The sequence below is a fragment of the Bicyclus anynana genome, chromosome 7 (assembly GCF_947172395.1).
Source record: "Bicyclus anynana chromosome 7, ilBicAnyn1.1, whole genome shotgun sequence".
Lineage (NCBI taxonomy): Eukaryota > Metazoa > Arthropoda > Insecta > Lepidoptera > Nymphalidae > Bicyclus > Bicyclus anynana.
The window spans coordinates 5,054,946-5,082,803 of record NC_069089.1 but is presented as its reverse complement, the minus strand read 5'-3'; the positions used below and the strand labels follow the sequence as shown (position 1 = coordinate 5,082,803).

General features: G+C 38.7%; 2 protein-coding genes and 1 long non-coding RNA gene across 5 annotated transcripts in view; 2 read left to right on the top strand and 1 right to left on the bottom strand.

Annotated features, from left to right (window-relative positions):
* Positions 1–6,346, bottom strand: part of LOC112048846 (dedicator of cytokinesis protein 3) — a 96,651-nt gene extending 90,305 nt beyond the window's left edge. For both annotated transcript variants that reach the window (XM_052882342.1, XM_052882343.1), the window contains exons 1-3: positions 6,197–6,346; positions 4,275–4,358; positions 2,674–2,867 (exon numbers count right to left, since the gene is read on the bottom strand). In XM_052882342.1, the coding sequence (XP_052738302.1) occupies positions 2,674–2,867; positions 4,275–4,358; positions 6,197–6,233 (315 nt within the window). In that variant the 5' untranslated portion in view covers positions 6,234–6,346. The remainder of the gene's footprint in view (positions 1–2,673; positions 2,868–4,274; positions 4,359–6,196) is intronic.
* Positions 6,347–7,529: 1,183 nt separating this feature from the next.
* On the top strand, positions 7,530–8,904 carry LOC112048844 (uncharacterized). The gene is made up of 2 exons (XR_002887049.2): positions 7,530–7,869; positions 8,551–8,904. It is a non-coding gene; the product is annotated as an uncharacterized LOC112048844 (long non-coding RNA).
* A 4,899-nt stretch (positions 8,905–13,803) lies between these two features.
* Positions 13,804–27,858, top strand: part of LOC112048845 (rho GTPase-activating protein 100F) — a 76,073-nt gene continuing 62,018 nt past the window's right edge. For both annotated transcript variants that reach the window (XM_052882483.1, XM_024086526.2), the window contains exon 1: positions 13,804–13,973. In XM_052882483.1, coding sequence (XP_052738443.1) covers positions 13,887–13,973 — 87 coding nt within the window. In that variant the 5' untranslated portion in view covers positions 13,804–13,886. The remainder of the gene's footprint in view (positions 13,974–27,858) is intronic.

Below are 27,858 nucleotides of genomic sequence, written 5' to 3'. Positions count from 1 at the left end.
TCCCAATTTCGTTGTCTTCGTCACGTTCTTTATTATTTTCATCCAGTCATCTAGAGAACTAACATCTCGATCCTGAAGCAGATTCGAGTTGGCTCTCAGTTATCTGTTACCAGATAATTACGGTCATATTGCTCGCCGCCTTCCCGATAATTTGGACAAAGTCATAGTTGTGGTCAAGGTCGAAGGAAAACGACCGCGCGGATCGCTAGCCGCTGGTCTGACTAAATAAAGTCGCTCACGGTCTTTCCACTTACGACGGCTATCAGAAATGCAGAGAAACAGTAATACAGCAGGGGTAATCATGTTTTTTATTTTGGCAATAGCACACCCGGTCAAACTTCGCTTTGCCTTATGTGCACTTCTTCCCTATCCCTACTCTACACTATCCTACCTCTACCTTACACCTACCTTACCCTACCCCTTCCCTACCGCTACCCAAAGCTAAAGTAGGCGTTGTATTGCACCAACTTGAAAATAAAGTTAAGAGTGTTCCAAAGGCGCTTTGGTCCTAGCAATATGTAAACAAAAAATACGTTATATGATGGAAATCTATCAATAAATGATAAGTCCTCTTAGAATAACGTCTATATCTGTCCATCAATGCAGAGGTATCAAGTTGAAATTGATACCAAATACTCAGGCTAGGCACCTGAGTATTCAGAGCTGAGAAATTAATTAAACTTTTATCTAAATCTCATAAATATAGTTTATGCCACAAAACCTGTACTAATCCTGGCTATCATGAAAACGAATAAAAGCAATGTTACCACACCTTAGACAAAAAGTGTTTAGTTGTAACTTGATTAAATTATAAAGTTAAGTCAAACCAAACAACCCTCTAGAGTGCTGAACACTTGCCCTGTTTGCAGGGTTCCGTGACTCAAAAGGAAATAGATATTATGGAATCACTTGGGTAGAAAATAGTGGTCTGAGACGGATATGACGTCAGATGGCGCGACTTGTTTCCTTAAAGAGGAAACAAGTTGGGGAATTAGAGAGGGATACCGATCGGATGGCGGAAACGATTTGCGATATAAGGCGGTCGTCATGCGGTCGACTTCAGTGTATTCGTGGCGTTCGAACCGTCCACATTTCTTGTTGTGTAATTCTTTATGGGTTACTTAGGATAGGCGGGGAGAGTGATTTGAGTGGAAAACCCTTAACCCTACACACAATGTTCACAAGTGCGTGACTCCACTCAAGGTTCATTCTATGCCATTCTTATTTTGGTTACAGTTTGATTTGTTAATAAAGTTATCCTAACAAATATTGTGAACCTTTGTTCGACATTGGTTTTCTAATTTTTGTAATCCATTTCTGAGTCTGCTAAAACTTGATTATTTATTATCTGTCTCAGTCACTCGTTTCAAATATCTACCATTTTTGCAACTTGCAACAAAAGCAAGGAATTTTTAAGCTTTCGACTTAACTAAGAAGAATATTATCACTATAAAACAATGGGAAAAATGCATGAGATAAGATGAATCACGTAGAATACTGAATATCTTAAACTATTTAGTTATGCCCATGTCCATTAGATGACTGAGCATGAATCAGCAAAGTACACTTTGTTCGCTGAACAAAGAAACTTGTTACTTGTCTCGTTTAAACATATTTTAAGTTAGTTAATTTCAAAACTAGCAGGTATTTATATAATAATACGAGGTTTCATCTACGAAGTTCACGTTCACGTTGAAATACAGGGATAAAATATTGCCTTTTTTTGTAAAAAAAAATGAAGTCGTGGTCGAAGTCATGAACAGCAGACTATTAACATATTTTCAATGAATTTATATAAAATTTTAGTCTGTCTGTCTGTCTATTCGTTCCTGCTAATCTCTAAAACGGCTGGACAGATTTTAGCGGAACTGTAACTGGAAGATGACTGATGTTATAAGGTTACTGAGGCTACTTTTTATTCCAATATTTCTACAAAAGTGGGGACGCGGATGAAACTGCGGGGCACAGCTAGTATTCAATAAATATTTAACGAGAGTCAGTCAAGTTCTTGTTTGGTTTTAAGTATCGCAGACGACTAACGCGAGAGTCAACATACAGGTTTATGTGACGAACGAGTCGCGGACGCATTTTTTGTCTTGTTTCCTGTCTTTCTAGGAAAATCGCTAACGACTTGAAATTTTAATTATTTATGCATGTGTGTCAGTTGGTGTCTAGCCCAGTAACTTTTCTAGATATATATACTCATATTTTTATTATATCACTACAAGATTAACACAAAAATATATGATAGGAAATAGGAATAGATCTTCACAATAAATTCAGTTAATTTAATCATTTACCCATCTTCGGCCCATAACCCATATTCAACTCACTGGTGAGCTCGTGTCTCCTCTCAGAATGAGAGGGGTTAGGCCAATAGTTCACCACGCCGGCCCAATGCGGATTGGCAGACGTCACACACGCAGAAAAATAAAAAAAATATCTGGTTTGCAGGTTTCCTCACGATGATTTTCCTTCACCGTTAGAGACACGTGATATTTAATTTCGTAAAATACACATAACTCAGAAGATGAAGGTGCATGCCCCGGACTGGATTCGACCCCACAACCTCCGAAATCGGAGACAGAGGTCATATCCGCTGGGCTATCACGGAGTTATAGGTAGGTAATACACAAATCACAAGACGCGTTCACGTCTCCGCCTTCAACTTACCACATATAGTTTCTTCCATAGTCTGGCCCATTCTCTGAGAACGCATGCTATCTCGCGGACCAGTGGGTCGTCTTTTATTTCAGCGATAGCGGCAGCACCGCTTCCCTTGACTGTGCAGGGTCGTATGGAGACGACACATGCGGGGAATATGCCCCATGCTGATCTGTTCTTGGTACTGAAGCCACGGAACCAACCTGGAAATAATCAGTGAATACTGTTGTAACTAGGGGTACAGTCCGCGTCATTCGAACTTCAAAGCCGCTCAGAGTACGTAACGGGAGTTTTCAAAGTTTTCATACTGTGACGATCGCGTAAACGTAAACGTGAATTTCTAAGGAATTGAAACAGCACCATCTAGTGGCACTACTGGACAACTGTTTCAATTCTTTAGAAATTCGCGATTACGTTTACGCGATCGTCACAGTATGAAAATATTGTAAACTCCCACTATATTATATTTGTTTACGCACAAAAAACCTAGTTAATGATTCCCATATTATACTTAGTTTGTATTTCTAAGATTTTTACAAAAAATCTACTTAACCGATTTATATGTGAATTTCACTACAGTGCTGGTTTACAAAAAAAATTACAATAAAAATCACCAGTAAAAGGTAAAGCGATCCAATGACAAGACAGTAAAAGTAATAATTCGTAATACAAAAAAATGTTTATTGCATTTTGACGGCCTCTGTGGCACAGTGGTATGCGCGGTAGATTTACAAGACAGAGGTTCCTGGGATCGATCCCCGGCTGGGCCGATAAAGGTTTTCTTGATTGGTCCAGGTCTGGCTGGTGCGGCACGGTTTCGGCCGTGGCTAGTTACCACCTTACCGGCAAAGACGTACCGCCAAGCGATCTCGAACCAAGAGTTCTGGTACGATGTCGTGTAGAAACCGAAAGGGGTGTGGATTTTCATCCTCCTCCTAAAAAGCTAGCCCACTTCTATCTCAGATTGCATCATCACTTACGATCAGGTGAGATTGTAGTCAACAGATAAATAAAAGTACTAGTTCATAGGTGACTTGTTTTAAATAAATAACCAATGAGGCACTAAACAAATGAAACAGTTGAAAATAACAATTTTATAGCTCATTCATTAGACAACCTAGATACTGAAGGTCAAATTAGAAATCCTACATAACTGTAACATTATCTTATAGCATTTAATTAATGTTAGGTAGTATTGCTATGAACTAAGTTATCTTGTAATATTTAACATACTTATTTATCTAACAAGTTTGGTAATTGACTTTTTTATTTAAAGCTAGTTACCATTTCACTGCAGGTTAATTGAAAATTACATTTTATGTAAAAAAAATTTTTATCCTATACATCAAAATGTATTTTTAAACTTAAACCTAAAAAAACTATTTAACATTGAAAAGTTTCTACTTTCAATAATTTTTGTAAACAACTTGGTCAGCCTTACAATTTCGTCTGTGTAAATCCCATTTGTCGGTGTGTATGCATAATTAGTTTGGAAGCTACATTATCAACCCAATTTAGTACCCATAGGCTACATTTCATCCCCATATTCCCACTGGAATATGAACAAAGGGTGAAACTGCAGGGGCTCGGTTAGTTAATTACACATTTACCTCCATTTTCCTCCAAAATCTGAATAGTTTCTCCAATTTCCAGTGGCAGTCCAGAACGAACATCTCCTTTCCAGTTATATACGGCTGCAAAAAAAAGGTTTTATTTATTTCTTATTCTTATTTGTATCACAAATATAACCAGTATTTTAACTATTAGCAGATTTGAACACTTTTAAAGTCTGGTACAAAAACTCTCGTGCGAATGGGGGCTTAAAAGCTCAAATTATTTAGCCATTCTTATTACATTTAAGCATATTTGGCAATTCCTCCATACATACCCTACAATTTCCACCTAAGTTTGCTACCAAGTTACCAAGTTAGCATTTGGATAGATCTATTTGACTCAAGCTGTCATGGCATCGCAACTTTAATCTTAAGCTGATGAAAATCTCACAAAACAGACAAAATTGCAAATCTCTACAAGTAACAAACAAGTAACAATAAATAACAATATTAAAAAACAGACAAACTTTTACATTTAATATTCATACTGGATTCATGGCAGGAATCCAGGGTAAAGTGGTAAGATGAGTCATAAAATTTAATGAGTTAATTGAACTTGTTCTATAACAGTATTTGATGCAATTACTTGAGTAACAAAACTCAGATGCAATCATAAGGACATTATGTTTATGGACCGATTACACACAATTTCAATATTAATGTGAACAAGCAGAGCTCACTGATGAGCACGAGTCTCCTCTCAGAATGAAATGGCTTAGGCTAATAGAGGACCACGCTGGTCCAAAACATATCGACAGACTTCATACACATAGAGAAATAAGAAAATTTTCAGGTATGCAGGTTTCTTCAGAATGTTTTTCATTCACTGTTTAAGACAACTTTACATTAATTCATTTTAGGGCTCAGAACACCCAAATGAAAAAAATGGGAATCCTATAGAATCAATGTCCATTTTTTTTCTTTTATCTCATTCTTCTTCTTCAGCTTCTAATGTGAATTTCTTTGATCTCAATATTTCATAGCCTGACCCCAGAATTCAAAGTTTAACTATTTGTAACTATCATTTAATTTAATATATCATTGTTGAGGGATAACTTGTAAAGAATAAAAAAAGAGAAAAAAAAAATTTAAGTAACATAATACTAATTAAAGTCACAAACTGAAAACTAATTGCATCCAGAATCTTATGTTTGGCAGTCACAACAACTAGCAACTGGAAAGATTTTCCCATTGTCACATTTATGTGCATGGTAACAAAGATCAACATAACATTAAATTCTCATATTAGTGTTTCAAACTTAGCATGTTATAGTCCGGCTACTCAACAGTTCATTTCTGACAGGTTGTGCAAATGAGATAAACATAATATTCAATTACAATTGCCTCGTTTTTGTTTCTCTCACTCTCTCTCTCTCGCTCTCTCTCTCTCTCTCTCTCTCTCTCTCTCTCTCTCTCTCTCTCTCTCATGTTACATTGCTCACCTGCCAGAAACGCAATCTCTGAGCGGCCGGACTTGTCTATTGTCTTGTACTGAGAACTAATACTAAAGTATACATTTTTTTTACTTATTACTGTGTACATATTGTGTACTTTCTTTTAAATTCTGATACTCCTTAATACTGTGTTATTACATACATTACAGAATATAATGTTCTATTTTATTCTGTGCATTATCTAAAATATAGCCTCACTTAATACGTTTTACAATAGATAACTTATCATTTATTTATTGCTTTTTAGAAAAAAAATAAAGAAACAATTAAGTACTTCAGTACATCTAACAGATTTGACATTCCATATCTAAATAACAAGAAATCGAATAAAGCTCAAATAAAAGCTTTATTATTAATTATCGGCATCGGAAATAAATAATAAAAATTCTTAACATGTATTTACGTTTCCTGTATGTAATTATTGTGCAGGATGTATTGTCGATTGAAACCTAACGTCAAACTTACCGACAGCTAATTTTGGAGATTTGGATGGAATCCACATTTTATAACTGTGTTTAGCTGCTAATTCACAGAAATCACGTGAGAAAATCGTACTAAATCATTGTTTTGTTTGCAAAAATAAAATACACCGCAACAATTTCATCTGCACCCAAATAACATTGACAAATGACTAATATTTTTTAATCTGTAAAACAACGACAGTTAAACCATTGGCGTGGAATCAAGTCTTTTAGTTATGCAAAGGGCAAAAGCATAGGCGTCGATTTTAAGGCTACGTTCAACATAACGATCTTAGCCATCACTGTCACGATGACCGTTTTATTTTTTCGTGTTGTGGCTCTCTAAGGGCGTCTCCTATGAGATTCGGACCTCGGCTTAGAGGGCCATTCGGGAAGGTGTAACCGTGACCTGAGTGAATCAGTCCGGACGCCCTCGAGATCGTGAGTTAGAAAACTCACGTCCGGGTGGCGTTAGATATCGGGGACCTCGTCTTTGCCGGCGAATACGCTGTGTTGCTTGTGATTGTGTTGCCCGGGAAGCATTTTCAGTCGTCATGGCATCGTCTGGATCATAAAGGACGTTTTTGGGATGCCTCTGCTTGAAGTTAGCGTTAAGGTTGGAAGTGTAGTTGCAGGCCTCAACCATTAGTTGGTTGGGATGGATGGCAGCTCTGTCGAAATAGTTTCGAGAGAGCTGTTTCATGTAACTAGGTTATTGAAGGTAAATCTAAGTCTCTATGGAGGTCGTTATTGCGTACAAACCACGGTGCGCCCGTGATTTGTCGCAGAAACCGTTTTTGCAATGCTTGGAGCGGCATAAGGGTCGTTTTGGGACGGTGGGCAAACACTACACTAGCGTAGGTTAAGATCGGACGGATCGTGGTTTTATAAAGCGTTAGCTTTGAACGGAGCTTGGTGCAATCCTGTATTGCTACTCGGATGTGACCGTTTAGGTTCAAAGAATCTGCGAGCGCTTCGCCTAACGTCCCTATCTCGTCAGGAATTTGGTCTAAATGCTGTGAAGCCAAGGACTTGAGACGCTCAGACAGTCTCACATAATTAATTATAGTTTTGGTCGGGGAGGGTCGTGGAGGGCGGGGGGCCAAGCTTGAGTATAATTTAGCGACTCATACAATTTACTGTTTACTTTTCCCCTTGCATTAAAAACCGCTCTTTTCGCTTTCATTTTGTTCTCCACGTAAACACTCTTTTAATCTCTTTCGATTTGCCGTCATAATCATAATCGTCAGAATACAAAGTGACTACGAGCTCATAAAAGCTAGAACGCACAGCTGTAGAGCTTGGTTTAAAAAAAAATGATGCCAATGTCATTGTCATTTGATGACATTGACAGTACATAGGTACCACAACAAAATCTATAAAAAATCATCGTACAAATTATAAATATCAAACAAATAATTATTTTAAGACACAATTAACAGTGAAATATCATTCGGTTTTAGTAATAAAGAAATATTACAACTTTAAACGCTAAAATATAACATGGCAGACGACTTCATTCCATTAAATCAAAGTACCCCTGTACAAGGAAGATGGCAAAATAAAAACCAAAATAATCAAAATGGGTACCAAAACAATCGGCAACAGAGGAACCAACGGTGGCGTGGGCAACACAATCGCTGGCCAAACAATTCTCATCATAGCAATAGCTTTGGGGTAAGTATCATTCATCATTACGAGCCTATATTATCGACTAATAATAGGTTTAGGGTGATAATGAAATGAAAATTCCATGTAATAAACAAATTCAATGGAAGTTTACCATCATTTTAGATAATCAGAACTTATATCAGCTAAAATGTAGAATCAACTAAATCATAAGCTCCACGCTATAATTATAGACTATCATTGATTAACTAACTCCTCACATAATTTGTAGCTCAAACTCAAAACTAAATTATAGAGGTAAGTTTTGATTTTTTGTTTGTTTGTTTGTTTGTTACGATTGACTGAATTAAACTGCTCAAACAATATTTCACCTATAAGAGCTCAGTATAATTGAGCTACATCTTCAACAAATACTTTAACTTTTTGAAAACTTAATCTTGAAAAGTAGGCGGTGAAGTAGAGGTTGAAAGGTTGAATGAAAAGTCCTTTATTCTACTAAAAAAACTTTACTTCAGGGTTAAAAAGGGAAGAGGTTGAAGTTTTTTAATTTTGAGTTATATTTTATTATAGTTATTAGTGGACTATTTATTATATTATAAAACATGCTAAAACATAAATAGAAGGAAATGAAATAGGGGTTAAAAGTTTACATCAATTTTCACCAATGAATGAAGGTGCAAGTGTCCGCTAGATGTAAATAAAAGTATAATTTGTTTTATATATTTTCAGAGTGACTCCAACAGTAGTTATGGTTGTGAGAGTAGGAGCAACATAGACGCGTACCTTCACCCTGCAATGTTGAAAGACCCCTGGGAACATTTAAGACACAGAAAACATTGACAGTCGTTCAAGTTTTTTTAAATGTGGAATGTCAATAAAATAACCATTGTACAGTTATCAGCTATTTATTCTAAAAAACAAAAATTACATCCATGAGTATGGTGAGAGAGAAAGGTTCTATAGATGGTAAAAGCACACATTTAGTAAAGAGAATTTATGTTTATTGATACAGGAGGACTAGAAAAACTTGTTTATTTGTTACAATTTAATCTACTAAAAAGGAATTACAATTAATTACAGTCAGTGATGTCTTTTAATGCGGGAAGTATTTTCACTTACCATTATATAGCACACATTCAATCATAACAAATTGGAAAGGTAAAGCTTTTCTTACCCTTCCCGTGTATCACATACCTTGTAACAGTGAGCCGATTATGGATTATGTTATTGATGATTTTGTAGTTACTCACTCCTTTCATTTTGGACACCAATGTGGTGGTTTTGGAGGCAAGTAATATATCTATAGTTCAAAATAGCATTGTGATGGAAAGCATTAATGCGGTGTTGGAGCTTGCTTGCCTAGAATATGCCTATTCACTCTTACTTTGAAGGTGTTTAAATTATAAGTATAAGTAGGTATCTTAAGTACCTACTTGCCTTGTTGGTCTAGTGGTTAGCTTAAAGATCATGAGGTCCTGGGTTTGAGTCCTGGGTCGTGCTATGTAATACTAACTTTTGTTTTTGAAAGTGGCTGTTATGCACATCATACTGATCAAAAGGTTGGAGCGATTGTACGAAAAGTGATGACAGAAGCTGTCATCAAAAAACTGTTAGTTTTTGTTGCCTCTATTTACCAGTGAAAGTTTTGTTAAAATCGGTTCAGCCGTTGCAGAAAAGAAGCTGGACAAACAGACAGGCAGACAGACAAAAATTTAAAAAAAGGTTAATTATGTGTTGGTGTTGTGAAAATAACTATAAGCCCTTGATAATGGCATTGGCAGGCATCCACAGATCCGCATAGGACGCATCGCATCAAACAGATTTATAATTTAACTGTAAGTAGATAAAATCCTTTTGATGCGATTCGTACGATGTTGATCAGTGGACGCACTTGTATGACTTTCTATACCGAATACTAAAATCCGTTTGATGCGATGCGTCCTATACCTACGATGCGGATCAGTGGATTTTGAAATCACTGCCGGACACTTCAATTTTATTTATATGTATATCTACTGATTGTAGGTACAAAATCTAGTGAAAACATCGTCATATTCAGACAACTAACGCGGGCTGAATGAGCCATTTTCCTCTAAAGGTATTAAAAAATCCGCTAGGGGCAGCACTGAGGTACAAATGTGTTGAACTTTCTATTAAAATCATCAATGCCAACGACATTTTGGTTTTATGACCGTTTGCAATTTATTCTGCTATTTCTTAAAACATAATCTTCCGTAAATTCAAATACAATTTTATACGTTTTGATACGTTTGACGTTGTTATCAAACGTATCAAAATATTTGTTTTTTTAATTATTTGTTACGATTTAACACAATAAGTTTTTAAAATTACACACTGTATTAGCCTTCCTAGTATTAATATTTAGGAAAATTTAAAAAAGATCCGCTAGAGGCAACGTTGATGGAGGGTTGAGGGAGGGAAGAGGGATGGGTCTGACTATAATTAGAATAAATAAATATTGTGATAACAAATAAAAAAAAACATTGAAACTTTTTTAAAATGGTCTTAAATAGTTCATTATTGTTCTAGGCATTAGATGGCCGACAGGCGTTTTGGCTCGTACTGTCAAAAACATATTTTAAAAAGTAAAATTTTCACATCTCAAAAAAATATGAAAGCAATGTTTTCATTGTTGTTGTTGTTGTCTATACATATATAGAGAATACAAAACATGTCAGCTGTCTATGGATCTTTTTTAAATCTACCCAGGAAAAAGTATCCATTTGAACTAATGTCGCTTGCGCTAAAAATATAAAATCTTTAATTAAAAAAGATTTTACTGTCGGTTACACTAATATTTTATCGGTAGTAAAACAAATTATAAAATTTTACCCTTTGAAAATGTTACTTGTTCTAATATTAACACATATGACAAAAGTGTCGCTTACTATAATTGCACGGTCATTATGTCTATTTGTACCTCCCCTCGTTGCTGTTCCTAGCGGATTTTTTCAACACCTTCAGAGGAAAATGGCTTATTGTCCTAGTGTAGCGCAGCCACCAGAGTGCGAGTAAGCACAGCCTCTTTTTGGAAGTCGGTTAACTATGATTTAACGGGTCGATTTTACAAAGTTTTGTTCACAACTGTGATCCCTTTTCAAATAGTTACGAGTAGGTATGTAGGTAGTGTAGGTAGATCCTTGTTGTGGTTTGAAAAGTTTAGAGTTTATGCTTTTGCAGACGAGTTCTGCAGCGATTCAAAATCATGTTGTCCAATACATACGTATTTGGTATAGTGATTTCGATATCACATTTCTCCCCCTGTGTTACTCTAAATAATTTGATGCGTTTTAGAACAAGACACCAGTGCGATCTGAAGCAACTCATTTTCTGAAAGATGAAACCTTAGGTTAGGTTTTCAGTAGCGTCTCATATGCTTTGAATACCTGCATCTTAGTGGATACGTATACGTAGGTACTTTACTTGAATCCTCAAGAGAAGTACTTACATTGCTGAATGTACCCATAGGTACCTATGGTTAAGTACCTCTACCCATTTATATGAAGCTATTGACATTATCCAAAAATGCCGGGTCGTTATTTTTCCCAGACGAGCTCACGTCCAAATACAACAACTGTACCTAGTTGTCTATACGATTCAGGATCCGTTGAAATCCGAACTTGCAGGATCCGGTGAAATGTCAACACGTCTGTCCGGTGTTCGGTTTCCGGACAATCTGCTGGTCCGACGTAGTGGGGACCCGGCCAAAAAGAGCCATGTATCAACTCTGCCACTATTGGTTGACATTTGTCTTTGTCTCGTTTCGAGTTAGGTTGCTAACCTTATTCTAACCCTATAATTGGTATTGCGCTAAGGTGCTAAGGACACCTGTTTTGTATATATTTTAGTGCAATATTGATACCATCTGTACTTTGTGTGTAGTGCATTTTGTGGTGTTTCAATAAAAGACACATTAATTCTTGTAAACCTGGTATTCACTCTTAGTCGGAAGTTAATGGTCTAAGGTCGGAAGGAAGGAAGAGGTCGGGGTTGCAAGTACACTTTACAATATCATAACCATAGATAATTTATACATGGACTACATAGGATAGACAATAATATACAATACAGTGTGTGTGGACAAATAAAACTATTCTATTCTATTCTATCCTTGGCTAGGTATGACAGACATAATTGAATTTTTTCACGATTAAACGAGTTCATTTATTTGCACGAGTATTTCGTGCACGCTGATGAAACGTCTAAAGGGTCGCAAAGTCCAATTTAGAACTGAGATCCTTCATGTGGTTGTGGTCGACCCTTTGTGTGGTCACAAAAGTTAGACTCCGCTGTAGCTTATTATCCTAAGGATGTGTTTAACAGTTGATCCCTATATTATATTTTTTAACGTTTTGCCTCATTGATTAGGTACTTTACATATAATTGCAGATTGTAGTCATATTAGAGCAGGGTTTCTCAAACTTTCGGCTCCACGAACCGCTGGTTAAATTTCCAAGTGACTCCTTACTAACTATTGAGAATTCCCTGAGACTGTTGACGAAAATGAGGTTTTTATTTGAATAAAAGGTAACACATAAAGTACCATAAAAATGTGATGGGAGTCCTTGTTTTTTGTTGCAAATGGATTCAATGTTAGGAATAATTTTGGACAATTTCAACCTTAATTCTGACTCAGTATCAGTTATCAAGCCATCATTACGTAAATCTTGTCCCGAACCCCCTGCCGTCAAATGGCGAACCCCTAGGGGTTCGCGTAACCCACTTTGAGAAACCCTGTTTTAGAAGTGAGAGCCGTGATAGCCCAGTGATATGACCTCTGCCTTAATACGGAGAGCGTAGGTTAGTATTCGGTCTGGGGCATGCATGGAAAGTTGGAGGTGCATGCGCCGGCCCAAATGGCTCCTCTTCTGGCTCCAAATAATATATACCAATTGTGAGTGCAAGGTATGTATGGAACGCGAAGACCTCGACCATACTCTGGAGTGACCAATTGCAAATCAGGCGCGATATCGTTGTTGGTCGACTAGGATTTTAGAAGTAATAGGATATCGATAACTTCTAAAATTATACTCCCGGACACTGGATGGCGATCGTTTATCGAAATCGAAAAAAAATAAGTTTCTTTTATTTTTTTCTTTACCATTTAGGCGCCCTCTAGGATTTGGCGCCTGGAGCGACTGCTCCGTTCGCTGTATGGACGAGCTGGCCCTGGGTGCATGCATACACCTCTAACTTTTCAGTTATGTGCATTTTAAGAAATTAAATATACCTACCGGTGGCGAAGGATGGAATTTAGATAAAGGTAAGCCGTCCCAAAGAAAAGGAAATACATATAGTGTGATACAAACTCCGGTTTCTCATATATCTAGATACAGTACAAAAATTAATATGCATGGATTTTTAAAGGCAACTCGGCGGAAATCAGCTTGCATGAACTCTTCGCCACTGCTACCTACGTCTCTCAAACAGTGAAGGAAAAACATCGTGAGGATACTTAATTCTTTACGTGCATGAAATCTGCCAATCCGCATTGGCCTAGCGTGGTGACTATTAGCCTAACCCCTCTCAATCTGAGAAGAGACTCGTGCTCAACAGTGGGCTGACTATGGGTTGTTAATGATCCTACCACATATACTTACCTAGCTAACAATTCAACAACGGCTTTAAAATACACAACAGTTGAATTTACTATCAAATAGAAAATTTCGATTTAATTTGGTGTGCCTTATCAACCGCAGTCGAAATGCGATTAAAAGATCGTTTGGCGGTTGCATCGGTATAGCGGAAGCTCGCACCGAATAATCGCATCGATCGCCAAAAAACTAACCCACATACGCACTGGCAGCGTAGCCGGAATTATTAATCGTGAGGAGTAAAGTGAGGGGTGGCGTCGAGTGGGTGGCGAGTCGGCGGGTGGGCGGCGGTGGCGAGCGGGTGGTGGCGAGGGCGCGCTGTTGGCGCAGGCGCGGGCGGGCGGCGGGCACTCCGCGAGGAAGGCTCGCGCGCTCCGGCCGCGTTCGAGGCGCGATGCGCGAGCTGCCGGCGCCGCGGCCGCTCCCGCGAGGGGCGCGCTAACTGCACCGATGCAGTGGCGAAAACTTACCAGGTTGAAGTCTTCGCCGGGCGGACAGTCGCGCGCTCGGAGGATGCTCTGCTGCGGCCGCAGGAAGGTATGCGATCCGATCGATAGCGCGCGCCGAAACCGTCGCCCCTCCCGGCCCGCACGCCGACGCCGTTCGACGACCCCGCTTAGCAAGGCCTCGCTAACTGAGAGCCTGTGAATTTTCCTGGACCTACTTCCCATTGTCAGCACGCCCAATCACCATATATAATAATATGTTATGTGTAATACAGCCTGGTTCCATTTTATGACGTCGCCAGGTTTAAATAATCATTATACTTTCTATAGCAAAGTTCAAGTTGTATATTAAACCCTTATTTTAATAAGATATCTACGTATCTTATCTTAACTATATTCGTGCACAAAAATCCACCAAATTTAAAACATATTTTTAAGGTTTAACTCAAAAAAATGGTTCATAAAACTCTACGACAGTAGTAGAAGCTATGGCGCCAAATTGCAAGTAATAATCTTGGAACTTCCCGAGCTAAAATGGCTACTACAACGTCTCAAGTCCAGACACCAAGCAGTGCTTTTATTGATCAATTGATCAAGTTTAAATAAAGCACCTCGCAGCAAATTTTCTGAAAGCCTACGACATAAGCGGCTTTGTCGGAACTTAAGCGTTTCATATTTCCCCCACACGAACAAAATCCTTAAGCATTGCCCCTCGAATATGCTTTATTGACTTTTATAAATGACTTTCATCACAGTCATCGGGTAAAACGTTGTTAATTGTATTAAATTAACGCTCTTAGCGACAAGGGTTGCTCGTTTGCCATCATACGAGTAGGTATAGGTACTTATCTCGCCATCTTGTCGATATTTTATCATGCGTCAAAGAAGACTCCATTAAAATGTGTAAATTTGATTTTATCTACAATGTGCCGGATGAAATTAGGTTACGGATATTGATGCTGTGAAAAGGTAATTAGGTATTCCCCATCTAGCAAGTAATTGTGACAAAATGTATAACTTGCCAATTACATTTCGTATAATAGGCTATTCGTTGAGATAAATCTTATGAGATTATACTTAGTCTTTTAGAATTTTAATTTATATCTAAAGAAGAAAGGCTGGACGGCAGATGTTTTTGGCAATTACCAATTTAGATTTTGCCGCCTTAATGGATTTGGACATTTCTAGACCTACATTTGTCATAGAGGTAGGTACATTTGGTTACTTAGAGTTGAAATTGCTTGCTGCAATGCTCGATCATCTTCAAAGCCAAGATAATTCTGGTGCCATTGGAGTTGAGGACACTTGACATTCCCTTGTCATCAATTTTAGACAGGAGGCTTTTAATATCTTTCCTATTTCAGGAATGCTGCCATTTTGTATCATACTTTTATAAATTTTTGAACCAGACTAAAATACTGTGCGCACTATATGTGGGTCACACCTTAGAAGTTAAATTAAAACCACTCCCAAAAGTTAAATTGGTATCTGATTTGATATACCTACTTCTGTATATGATATAGGTACGGTATACCCTGAAGCTAAGTCATACGTTCGGAAGGATGGATGGTTGAATGGTAGATTTGGAAGATTTCTAAACTTTGTTGAGTTTCTGACAAGCTCTTCTCAGCAGAGCCTTCCGAACCTGTGATAGAGTCGTTACAAAATAGTCAAACTTGACTTTTTAAAAGTGCTTGTAAAGTAAGACTACTTGATATAAATATATTTTGATTTTCATCTGATTTGAACTAACCAAGATAAAATGATCGAGTTTACTCTTATTTGTCTTGGCAAATTCTTTGGTGCTACTTGTTGAAGCATTAAAATAAAAACTTGATTTAATTTAATAATCTGTGCCCGTTCGTCCAGTACTTTGCGTGATTGACTTTAGATTGTCAGAAACTGGGTTCGAATCATGGGTCGAGCTATGAAATTAGCTTTAACCTATTCCGAGAAATTCTCAGTAATAGCCCGGAATTGAGAAGTTGCTGGTGTAAAATCACAGAGTTCGAATAGCACTTTAGACCATCGGCCCCGGTCATTAATAATAGGTACCTGATACGTCCAAAGTAAAATATCATTACTGTAAGCCCGCAAACCAGCATTGGTGCAGTATGGTGGGTTTAATCTCCACTCCTGGTCTGGAGGCTGGCCTGTACACCATTAAAATATGCTGATAGTGATGACAATTTTCTTACAATTTTCTTTTATAACAAATCCTAAATGGATAGACTTACTTAACTTAATCTTAAACTTTTAATAGCTGTATGAATCATGCCTACGTGCAATGTGTGTGCATACATGTCACACAATACAGCTTACTCAGTGTGTCTAATCGCCTGTTCGTGAAATTACACCAAAAAAAGAGATATTTCAACAGCTTCATTCCAACGCTCGATCACATCTTCAGGAGTTTTCTGTTTTCTTCCAAATCTACCATTCAACCATCCTCAACTTTTGTAAGCCTCAATAGCTCAACGGTAAAAAGCGGTGGGACTCATCACCGAGGGGTGGTGGTTCGATCCCCGGCCCGTTGGTCTATTGTCGTACCCACTCCTAGCACAGCCTTTCCCGACTAGTTGGAGGGGAATGGGAATATTGGTCATATTATACAAAAATATATGGCAAATATTCTTTAAAAAAAAAAACCTGGCTGCAAGTCCGCATTGGACAGCCAGGTTAATAATTTTGCTGGCAGAAATATTTCGACCCAATCAAAATTTCACATTGTGCACATACTAGGCTCAATGTAATTAGTGCCACGTGATGGCGTTTAGGTGTTTAGTCGTGTCCTTGGCACTGGACTTGCATAACGGCTGTTATGAACATAATGACATAACTCGAACGTTAACCTGTGGCAATGGAAAATTGCAAGAGATGTTTCAAAATACTCGCAGGTTTCGTATATAGTTACGTTATCAACCCATATTCGGCTCACTGCTGAGCTCGAGCTTTTAGAATGAAAGGAGTTAGGCCAATAGTGCACTACGCTGGCCCAATGCGGATTGGTCCACTTCACACACTCAGAGAATTAAGAAAATTCTCTGGTATGTGCTACGTAATGAAACACGCGTCGGATGCTAACTGACTTTATTATCCAAATACCGTCCATACCTCCCTCACAAATCACAAAATACCCAAGGTTACTAAACTATATTACAAACTAAGGTACAGTAAACTTGTTATTTAAACAACTAAAATATCTTTTTTTTATTAAGATGACGTCTATAGGCCCTTAAAGAGCGTGCCGAAGCGCCTGGCGATGGAGCAAGTATAGATGCTTCATCTTCGGCAGTCTTTTCCTGAGCAGCATCAACATGCTCAGTGGTTTCTTTAATTGGGGACGGCTGACCATCCCTGGGCGCTTCGGCGTCGCTCACGACATTGGCACCACCACTACTCTGCTTTTCAGTCTCTTGCGGCTCGCTGGTGCTCGCGCGCGCTAACGAATATCTATTGTTCTTAAGAGGGGCGAGCTGATCTTGGTGCCTTCTCCACTCTGTGCCATTGGAAATTTTGACTTTATATGACACTGGTCCTGTTTGTTCCGAAATTTGGCCCTCCGACCACTTACCCCCCTTTCGAGTATAATCGCGCGCCAACACCGATTCACCGATCCTAAACTCCCGGACTTGCCCCGTGCTCCTCGACATCTGCTTATCCTGTACCTCACGGACTGATGCAGAGACATCGGGGCGTATTGCGTCAAGTCGACCCCGGAGACGATGTCCCAGTAATGCTACAGCTGGTGATACACCCGTAGTTGCATGATCGCAATTTCGGTATTGAAAAAGAAATCTATTTAATGCAACCGAAATATCCTCGTTCTCGAGTTTAGCCCGTTTGATTACTTTTTTTACGGTTTTTACTGAATTTTCAGCTTCCCCGTTTCCTTGAGGTCTGTAGGGTGCCGATGTCGTGTGTTTAATGCAATTTTTTAAACAATAGGTTTTAAATTCCTCGGATAAAAACGGGGGCCCGTTGTCTGTCACCAATTGGGATGGGAGGCCAAATCTTGCGAAGATTGATCTTAAACAGTTAACGGTAATAAATGCGGTTGTGCTGTTCATTTCGATCACCTCGATCCACTTGGAGTGGGCGTCGACTACAATCAAGAAACGTTTACCGCAACAATCGGCGAAATCAGCATGTAAACGTTGCCACGGGTGCTGAGGGAACTCCCACGGGTGTACGGGTGCACTTGCAGGTGCATCTCGTACGTGCCTGCAAGCAAAGCAGGATCGACAAACCTCTTCGATATCTTTGTCTATATTCGGCCAATAAACATAATGTCGTGAAATATTTTTCATTTTATTCATACCTAAATGTCCCTCGTGGAGTTCTTTCAGCACCGACTTACGTAATCCCAACGGGATGATCACTCGATACTTATACATTAAACACCCTAAGTCCATGCTGATGTCGTTTTTACGGGTAAAATATGCGTTTTCCTCGTCATTGGTAACAGACGGCGGCCAACCGAACATCACATATTTCGATATTTTGTATAATACCATATCTTTTTGAGTTTCTTTAGCTATATCCTTAAAATTAACAGGTAATGTTTCTTCTAATAAATTAATATAACTGACTTGAGAAGCTCGCGGTGTGGCAGGTCGCTCGTGCGAAATCGGTAGACGCGATAACGCGTCCGCTGGTCCATTTTGCTCCGACCGCACGTATTCGATCGAAAAATCGTAACCCGCCAAACGAACGGCCCACCGTTGCAGTCTAGTCGCGGCCGTTTGTGGGATTCCGTTATTGTTACCGAACATAAAGGTCAATGGTTGATGATCCGTTTTTAAGATAAACTGTCTACCAAACAAAAATTGATGATGCTTAGTGACACCGAAATATATAGCTAATGCTTCTTTATCCAACTGACTGTACTTTTTCTCAGCCTCAGTCAGCGTGCGAGAAACGCAGCTGACGGGCCGTTCTTGTCCGTCCTCATACCGATGGGCCAACACGGCCCCGATCCCGTATGCGCTGCTGTCCACCGATAGCACCAACGGCCTGCCTTCCTCATAGTGGGCCAACACCCGCTTACCAACTAAGGCCTTTTTTGCCATTTCAAAAGAACCATCACAATGTGAATCCCAACTCCATTGACGATTTTTTTTTAATAATTTATGCAACGGATGTAAAATAGTACTTAAATTTGGAATAAATCTACCATAATAATTTATTAAACCCAAAAAACTTTTTAATTGTGTTACGTCCTTGGGCGTTGGGATTGCATTAAGAGCTTCTAATTTATCCGGGTCGGGATGTAAACCCTCCTTATCAATTATAAAGCCTAAATATTTAACATTTTTTTGTAAAAATTTACATTTACTTAACTTCACAGTGAGGCCTGCCTGCCTTAATCGCTCCAATACAGCTCGCAGGTTGCCAATATGTGCCTGTCTGTTCACGCCCGTTACGCAAATATCATCGAGAAACACTACGGTACCCGGTACCCCTCGCAGGATCTCCTCCATTAATTTCTGAAATTTTTCGGGCACACACGATAATCCGTATGGTGTACGACGGTAAACAAACGTACCTATATGTGTAGATATAGTCGTGTACTTTTGAGAGTCCTCCTCGATGAGGATCTGCTCGTAAGCGTGACGGAGGTTAATTTTACTATATTCCTCGCCATTACTTAAAATAGTAAACAATTCGTCTATTCGCGGCAGTGGGTAATAATCTCTCTTTAATTTTGGGTTTATAGTAATCTTATAATCCCCACATATTCGAATATCTCCGTTAGACTTTATGACGGGGACTATCGGCGTTCCGAAGTCCGAGTGATCGACGCGGTAAATCGTTCCGTCCCGCTCGAGGCGCTCGAGTTCGCGTTCGACACGCGTGCGCAAAGCGAGCGGCACCGGGCGCGCTCGTACATACACTCCGGAGCAATCTGTGAGCTGTAACTGTAGCTTTTTATGACAAGTCCCCAACTTTTCACTAAATACTTCGGGGAATTCCTTACTCAAACGGGTCACAAATTGATCCTCTTCTATTAATTCGTTAATATTAATTTGAGTTATCTTTAGAGCGCGAAGCCAATCCCGACCTAAAAGAGGCCGGTTGCCGCCTTGAATAATATACAAACGTAAATTGTTAACCGCCACCGACTGTAGTCGCACTCGAACTAATATGTATCCGAGAGAATCAATTCGTGATCCCGAATAGCTGCGCAAAATTAAATTATCTTTTACTATTTTTTTATGCTCAAACAATTTCTTATAAACATTCTCATTAATCGCCGATATTCGGCTGCCCGTATCGATTTCCAATTCGAGCAAAGTATCTTCAACCCGAACATTAATATAATACGGCTTGTTACCTTGTGCGATAATATCAATGTTGAAAAAATCCTCATCGGAACTTTCACTGATAAAACTTTGACACTTTACACTATTATTGCTTTCTTTATTACGCACGTTTTTACACATGACCTTGAGATGTCCCCTCTGGAGACATAAATCGCACGTGACGTTAGCGTATCGGCATCGCCCCCGGTGTCGGCGGCCGCACCGAGCACATGCCGCCGCCGCCGCCGCCGATCCGTCGCGCCCGGCCGCGCTGGAGCCGCCGCCGCCGCCGCCGCCGCCGCTCGCGCGCTGTCGCCGTGTCGCATGCAGGCCCTCGCCCGCTTCGCCGACCACCGGGCGCGCCGCGCCGCCTCCGCCGCTCACCACGGCATGCCTCTCGGCCGCCTCTAATGCAAGAGCTAGCTCCACTGCCTTATGGTAGTCTATACTTTTCTCGGCGAAAATTCGAGATCTCATAATATCACTTGCTAACCCCGATACGAACTGATCTCGCAGATTTTCTTCTAATGTCGTACCGAAATTACAGGTGACCGCGAGGTGCTTCAGGTGTTGTAAATAATCCGTCAACGTTTCGTCTGGTTTCTGCCGTCTTTGGCGAAAAACATGTCTTTCCGCTATTTCAGACCGTTGAGGCTCCAGATGGTTGGTAACTAGATTAATCAAAGTTTCGAATGTCTTATTTTCCGGATGATCGGGAGCACAAAGGTCACACATTAATGCATACGTCGCTTCGCCGACCACCGTTATCAACATTGGTACCTGAAGTTCAGTTTTAATTTCGTTGAGGAGTATAAATTGTTTTACACGTCTCACGTACGCCGGCCATTGTTTCGAGGTTAAATCGAACGGTTCAATTTTACCTATTGGCATGTTCACTCGCGTACTAATTTTATGTTTATTTCGTAAATATAACGTTAAATGTTACGATAAACAAACTACACTTGTGATACGCACAGTTAAAACAATTTTACATCAAGATTTTATCGACTCGTCGCCAGTGCTACGTAATGAAACACGCGTCGGATGCTAACTGACTTTATTATCCAAATACCGTCCAGTATGCAGGTTTCCTCACGATGTTTTCCTTCACCGAGACACGTGATATTTAATTTCTTGAAATGCATACAACTGAAAAGTTGGAGGTGCATGCCTCGGATCGGATTCGAACCCACACCCTCCGGAATCGGAGGCAGATGTCATATCCTGGACTATCACGACCTACCACGACGTATATAATAGAAAATGATTAAATAAACTCACATCGATTAGTATATCTACTGATTTTTTTGCGTTAATTATTGAATAGAAGCAAGCGTAATATTCATTATAAATAGTGACGAATTGATTTATTTTCCTACTACCCGCCGAAATCCGACGAATCCAAGCGACAATGTCACCCAGATTTGACAGAAAATCCTTACGCATCGGGGCACGGAATCGAAACGATGTAGAGTCAACAATTCATTTGGCAGCCTCCGGTATGCGCGGTAGATTAACAAGGCGGAGGTCCTGGGTTCAATCACCGGCTTGGCCGATTAAGATTTTCTCAATTGGTCCAGGTCTGGCTGGTGGAAAGTTTCGGCCGTGGGTAGTTACCACTACCAGCAATCACGACCCGCCAAGCGATTTAGCGTTCCGGTATGATGTCGTGTAGAAACCGAAATGGGTGTGGATTTTCATCCTCCTCCTAACAAGTTAGCCCGCATTCATCTAAGATTGCATTATCACTTACCATCAGGCGAGATTGTAGTCAACTTGTAAGAATAAAAAAACATGTTCTTCGTGGCACGGGAGTGTACTTGTAACATCAAAAACTTCGCTCATTTATTGGAATTTATTGGAAATATGTGATATTCACCCACGTTAGATACTAGTAGATACTACAGTACGAACGATTAATCGTAGCTTAATATTGTTGCATAATATGAATTACGTTTAATTGAGATCCAGATACATACATATAATTATTTATAACTACTAAGCGACGCCTCATGGTTTCACCCACATACTTCCCGTACCCATTAGAATACGGGGATAAAATATATCTCAAGACACTAACAAATAACGTGGCTTCCCAATGTTAAAGGAATTTTGAAAATCAATTCTGTAGATCCAGAGAATACCCCCTACGATACCACAAATTTTACCTCTATGAAATATTAGTATAGAAAAAATGAAGATACAAGGTACATACCTACTCCAGGGCGTTTGGTAGATATTTATAAAAACAGATAATACTAAAACATGCAAAATATTTAAATTACATATTACTTTGTATTATTATAAAGTAGTCTCAAAGAAAAATCATAACCTTTGACATGAAATAATGACATAAACATGGCGATATCTGGGTCAATCGCCCTGTATCAGGGGGAAAATTGTGAATACGCTCACCCTCTCACCTACTTTCTGTCCCCTACTTTGCTTTTATGTGAATGTAAACACTAATTAGTGCTTCAAATGAAATTATTAGTACCTAACACCTAAGGTAGTCCTGTCGCCCGGTTTGCATATGGTTCTAGTTTTAAAAAAATACGAAAAGTTGTGTAAAGTTCATATATATTTTTTTTATTAATATGATTTTCACTATTAGTCCATAGCCTCATGAGTTAGTGAGTTAGGTGACTATACCTACTTATAATATTTTTAGAGTAGCTGTTTCCGATATTAGCGCGTTCAACTAAACAAACTCTCCGGCGTTAAAATATTTAAGTATCTTAAGTCAATAGATTCCAAAAATACAACAAATAAAATAAAACAATACAAATAAATATTTACAATAGCTAGTTTACATATTATAACACTACATCAGTAATTATAAGTAATACTAAGTTGAATTTAATATTGGTTCATATAGATTTGATTTTAAATTCAACGTTGTCGTGTAATCACTGGCGATGATTAGATTTAAAAAAGAACAAACAAAAACCCACTGGTTTTTAAATTACATATTATAGAGTCAAGAGGAAAGTGGGTCATGGTTATATTACTATTGTGTGCCCTCATTTTCTCTTTATCAACAAAAGATGAGAAAACTGAATCGATTTAACCCGTTTTTCAGAAGGCCTGAATGCAACTTTTGTTGTCTATGTGATAGTTTTATGCAATTTATTTTAAAGCTGGAGAACAAAAATAAATTTAGCGTACCAAAATCTTTTGGTAGTCAGTTTGAGGGAATTTCAAATAACATATTGATCCTGTAATGGCCAGAAGTTTGCCAGTTCATGCTTCCAACATATTCAGTTGGAAAAATATAACAAATCATGTCCTAAGTTAGGACTAGGTATGAGTCTCTTCAAACTGAAGTTTTGCGATCGGTCGATCAACATAGGAAACTCGTGAAGAGGTCCTCTTTGCATCATCATTATCAACCCATAATCGGCTCACTATTGAACACTAGTCTCAGAACGAGAGGGATTAGGCCTTAGTCCGCCACACTGACTCAATAATAATCCGCATTGGGCCAGCGTGTTCCTATGTTTATCCTAAGTTGCCAAGACATTTCCAATGTCGAACAATTTCAATAGGCTGTAAGGCTGCCCGGCGAAGAAAGAAAAGTTTTACGTCCGGCGACTTATATTGCTCCTAAGAAAACGCCTATAGGATTTGTATAACTCGCAAGTGCGAGTTTCAAATTCACCTCTATCTCTTTCTGTCTAACGCGAGACTGTAGAAAGAGGAAGCTAGAGGTAAATTCGAAACTCGCACTTGCGAGTTCTACAAATCATAGTTACAGAATAACACTAAATGGATAATCTGAAATGCTTTTGAACCAGCTTCCTCCCAAATAAATTATCCATAGTTGTCTACTACCACACTACCACTTAGAACTACCTACACTAACTATACTAAAAGAAGAAAAATAAAGACTTTATTGCACACAAAAATATATATAAAAAATATTAATAAGAATAGAATTAGCATGCAAAGGCAGCCTTACCTCTACCAGGCAGCCCCTGACAAGAGAACTATATGCCATACTAGGAATCATATGTTATCGTATCTTAGGTAGGTAGGTACATAAGATACCATACTAGGTATCTTAAGTAGAGAATTGGGTACTTTATGTATATTTTGACGATTTTCGATTTTCGACTTTCGATTCGTGAAAATGAAAAAATCAAAAATCTAAATTCTTTTAAAATTAAAATAAAAAAACTTGGAATACTTCCAAGCTTTTTTTTATCGTCGTATTATATATTAACAGTATAATACGACTTTTCTATAGGCTTGCGTTTAGTAAAAACTTTGAACTTATTGAGAAACATGCCCTTGGTTTATAAAATTCTTGATCCGCATGTTAAATCTACCAAGGCATTAGTGATAATGAAGGTCTTCACTGATGGGGTCCGTGCATCTTACATATTGGATAGGTTATTTATCTCGGCAAGCGACCACAGTTTGGGTAATTCGTCTAAACTCTATATTTACCTAAGGGTAGATATCCATCACAACTGAAAACTATAGTTACTACCACTCAAACACTAGTAATTTATATCTATACTAATATTATTAAGCTGAAGAGTTTGTTTGTTTGTTAGTTTGATTGAACGCGATAATCTCAGGAACTACTGGTCCGATTTGAAAAATTCTTTCAGTGTTAGACAGCCCATTTATCGAGGAAGGCTATAGGCTATATAATACCCCCGTATTCCCACGGGAACAGAAACTAGTTGTCTATAAAACAATAAATTCAAATTCAAATTTATTTATTTCATCATTGCATCATTGCATTAAGCATCTTTATCATTGAGGAGCTCATCAATGGTGTAGTAACTTCGATCTCGATCTTTATATCGAGTTTCACGTGGATGGAGTCACGGGCGCCTGCTGGCAAATAATACATTCATTCTTATGTACAATGTACATTGTACATGGAACCTCAAAAAGTGACACGTTAAAAACACTCATTAGTCCCCGAGTTGAGTAGTGTCGTAGCCAGAGGCGTGTCTTTGAAACTGTGGCCAGTAATCATGGCAGTGCTCGTTGAATTACTAATGATTTGATTACATAATAAGGCCTTTACGTAAGCTATCCATTTATATGGCTTTATAAGTTTTGTACACAGGTTCATCTTATGAGAGAGTATCGAGAGAGAGGGAAATTTTGATTGTCGGTATTGGTTGACATTTGTATCTTCTCGAGATTTTTTTTTTGTATTTATTGTATTGTATGTTTGTTTGTGGTGTACAATAAAGTGTGTTTTCATATAATTCATTTCATATGTTAAGGTGGCGCATTTTAGGCTAACTGGGTCAAATATCGAGTTCAGTTCTATTTATGAATTTATAAAATCTAAATAAGTTCTATATTGGGCCATTGTAGCACGAGTGATTTTTGTGAAGCCGAATAGACAGCACGAGTACTACAATCGATAATTACGTGCAGTGGCATACAATACTTTTTCTACGACCATGATAAAAGAAATAAAATAATTAATTAACAAATCTTGGTAAATCATATTATAAATAGCATTGGGCGTGGTCTCCTACATTTAGTCTCATCGTGGACTCCTAGATTTTTCTCATATAAGAAAGCTTTAATTTCTGTATCCAATGCTATGAATCTATTTAAAATTAAAATAAAATCATTGTAGCACGGTTTACCCATATGGTAATCGACAAACGATCTGTAGGAATGAATAGCTTCATGATATGGTATGAGGTTTTGTATTGAGCAGATCACGAAATTTGAGTACTATTTATCAGTTTTCTTTGCATTGGTAAAAAAGATCATGTTAATTAATATATGAATGAGAAAATCAAAGTGCAACGACAAACATAGTTACAATCCTGAAGTCCTAAAAACACTGACATTACTTACGCTATAATAGCCCAAAAGACCAAAATTTCTCGTCACACAGAACCTTGAGGACTGACACATTGAATAACACTCATTAGCCCCCGAGTAAAGTAATGTTGTAGCTCTGGGGGCGGGCCTGTGAAACTGTGGCCTGTAATCACCTTGCCGCTTGTTGAATTACTTATGCTTTGATTGCTCTGTGGCTATTTTTAGGCTTTTGTTTTCATGACCGATGTTTTAACGTGCTCTCCAGAGCACGGTGGAAATTTCGGCTTTTCTTTAAGCTATTTACACGAAAACTTATCTTATTTAGACATTATAATCACCCAGAGGTGGTGGTTTGATCCCCCACGATGGACTATTGTCGTACCCACTCCTTTTCCTTTTCCGACTAGTTGGAGGGGAACAGAATATTTATCTCTGCGCTCTAAATTGTAGACGAATATTAATACCTAGGACACACATTCCAGTTAGGTACGTCCAATTTCGAGAAGGAGGTGAGCCGCCGAATCCAGCTATGCTGGGCAGCGTTCGGGAAATGACCTAGGGATCCGAGACTTGGTCGCTAACTATTAGAAGGCTCAAAATCACTCAGCAGGCGATGGAGTGAGTTATGCTTGGAGTTTCTCTGCGTGATCGAATCAGGAGGAATGAGGAGATGAGGAGGAAATGAAGAGATCCGCAGTCCAGCTAAAGTCACTGATATAGCTCAGCGAGTCACGAAGCTGAAGTAGCAGTGGGCAGGCCATATAGTTCGAAGAGCTTATAGACGTTGGGGTCCCAAGGTACTGGAATGGCAACCTCGACAGTGTTGGTCGATCCCCCGGCTTGGCGGACCGAGGACATCAAGCGGGTTTTAGGGAGCCGCTGGATACTGGCGGCTCGAGATCGTTGTGTTTGGAAGAGGCCTATGTCCAGCAGCCAATACTGACCCTATTTAAAATATATGGCAAATATTTATTAAGAAGAAACAATATAATCTAATGTAACGCGGAGGGATGAAAGTCATATTACCAGAATAATGTTGAAATTGCAAGTGGTAGGAGACAAGAGGAGAGGAAGAACAAAGAAGGTAGGAGTGTGTGAAAGAGGACATGGTGATGAGTTGACGAGTAAGAGACGTCAATGGAGGAGTCTGACATATTTTGCCGACGCCACCTAAGTGGGATAAGGTACAGGAGATGATGAGTATCTGTATGATGAGTATCCATCACTATGTATGATGTAGGTAATAGAAGCTCAACTTATTAAGAGATTAAGAGACAAGCTCAAGATATTGTTACCTGATTGTGTCTACCATAGGACCACAGTCCACAGCCCCACTCGTAAAATTACCATTTTGATTGATCCCTACTGCGTGACTCTTATATTTGAATAGTGGTTTTGTACAAGGCACTTGATATTTTCTTCAAAGGCACGAGAGCTACAATTAGGGAGAGCAGTTGGTAATATTCTGAGATTTCCCTGTAATTATTATTATCTATTACTAGTAGTCGTGACTGTTTCGGGCAGCAGTGAATAAAGTAAAGTTAGCCTTAATGATTGCTAACCTATGATTGAAAATGGCACTAATAGAAAAAGAAGGAGACGTCCGCTACTTCGTTTGTGATATTATCAGTATGAACTTAATTTGAACGTTTAAGAAGATTTTCGACACTTTCAACAATTATATCATCGAAGTCCAACCGATTTACACAAAACATAAACAAATTGTATACCTAAACCTTCATCATGAATCACTCTATCTATTGGTGATAAAAATTCCTTATAATTACTAGTTTTCGAGTTTATTGTGGACAGATACGGTGAAGGACTTTGTTTTACAATATAATATAGACCCCAAGTAAG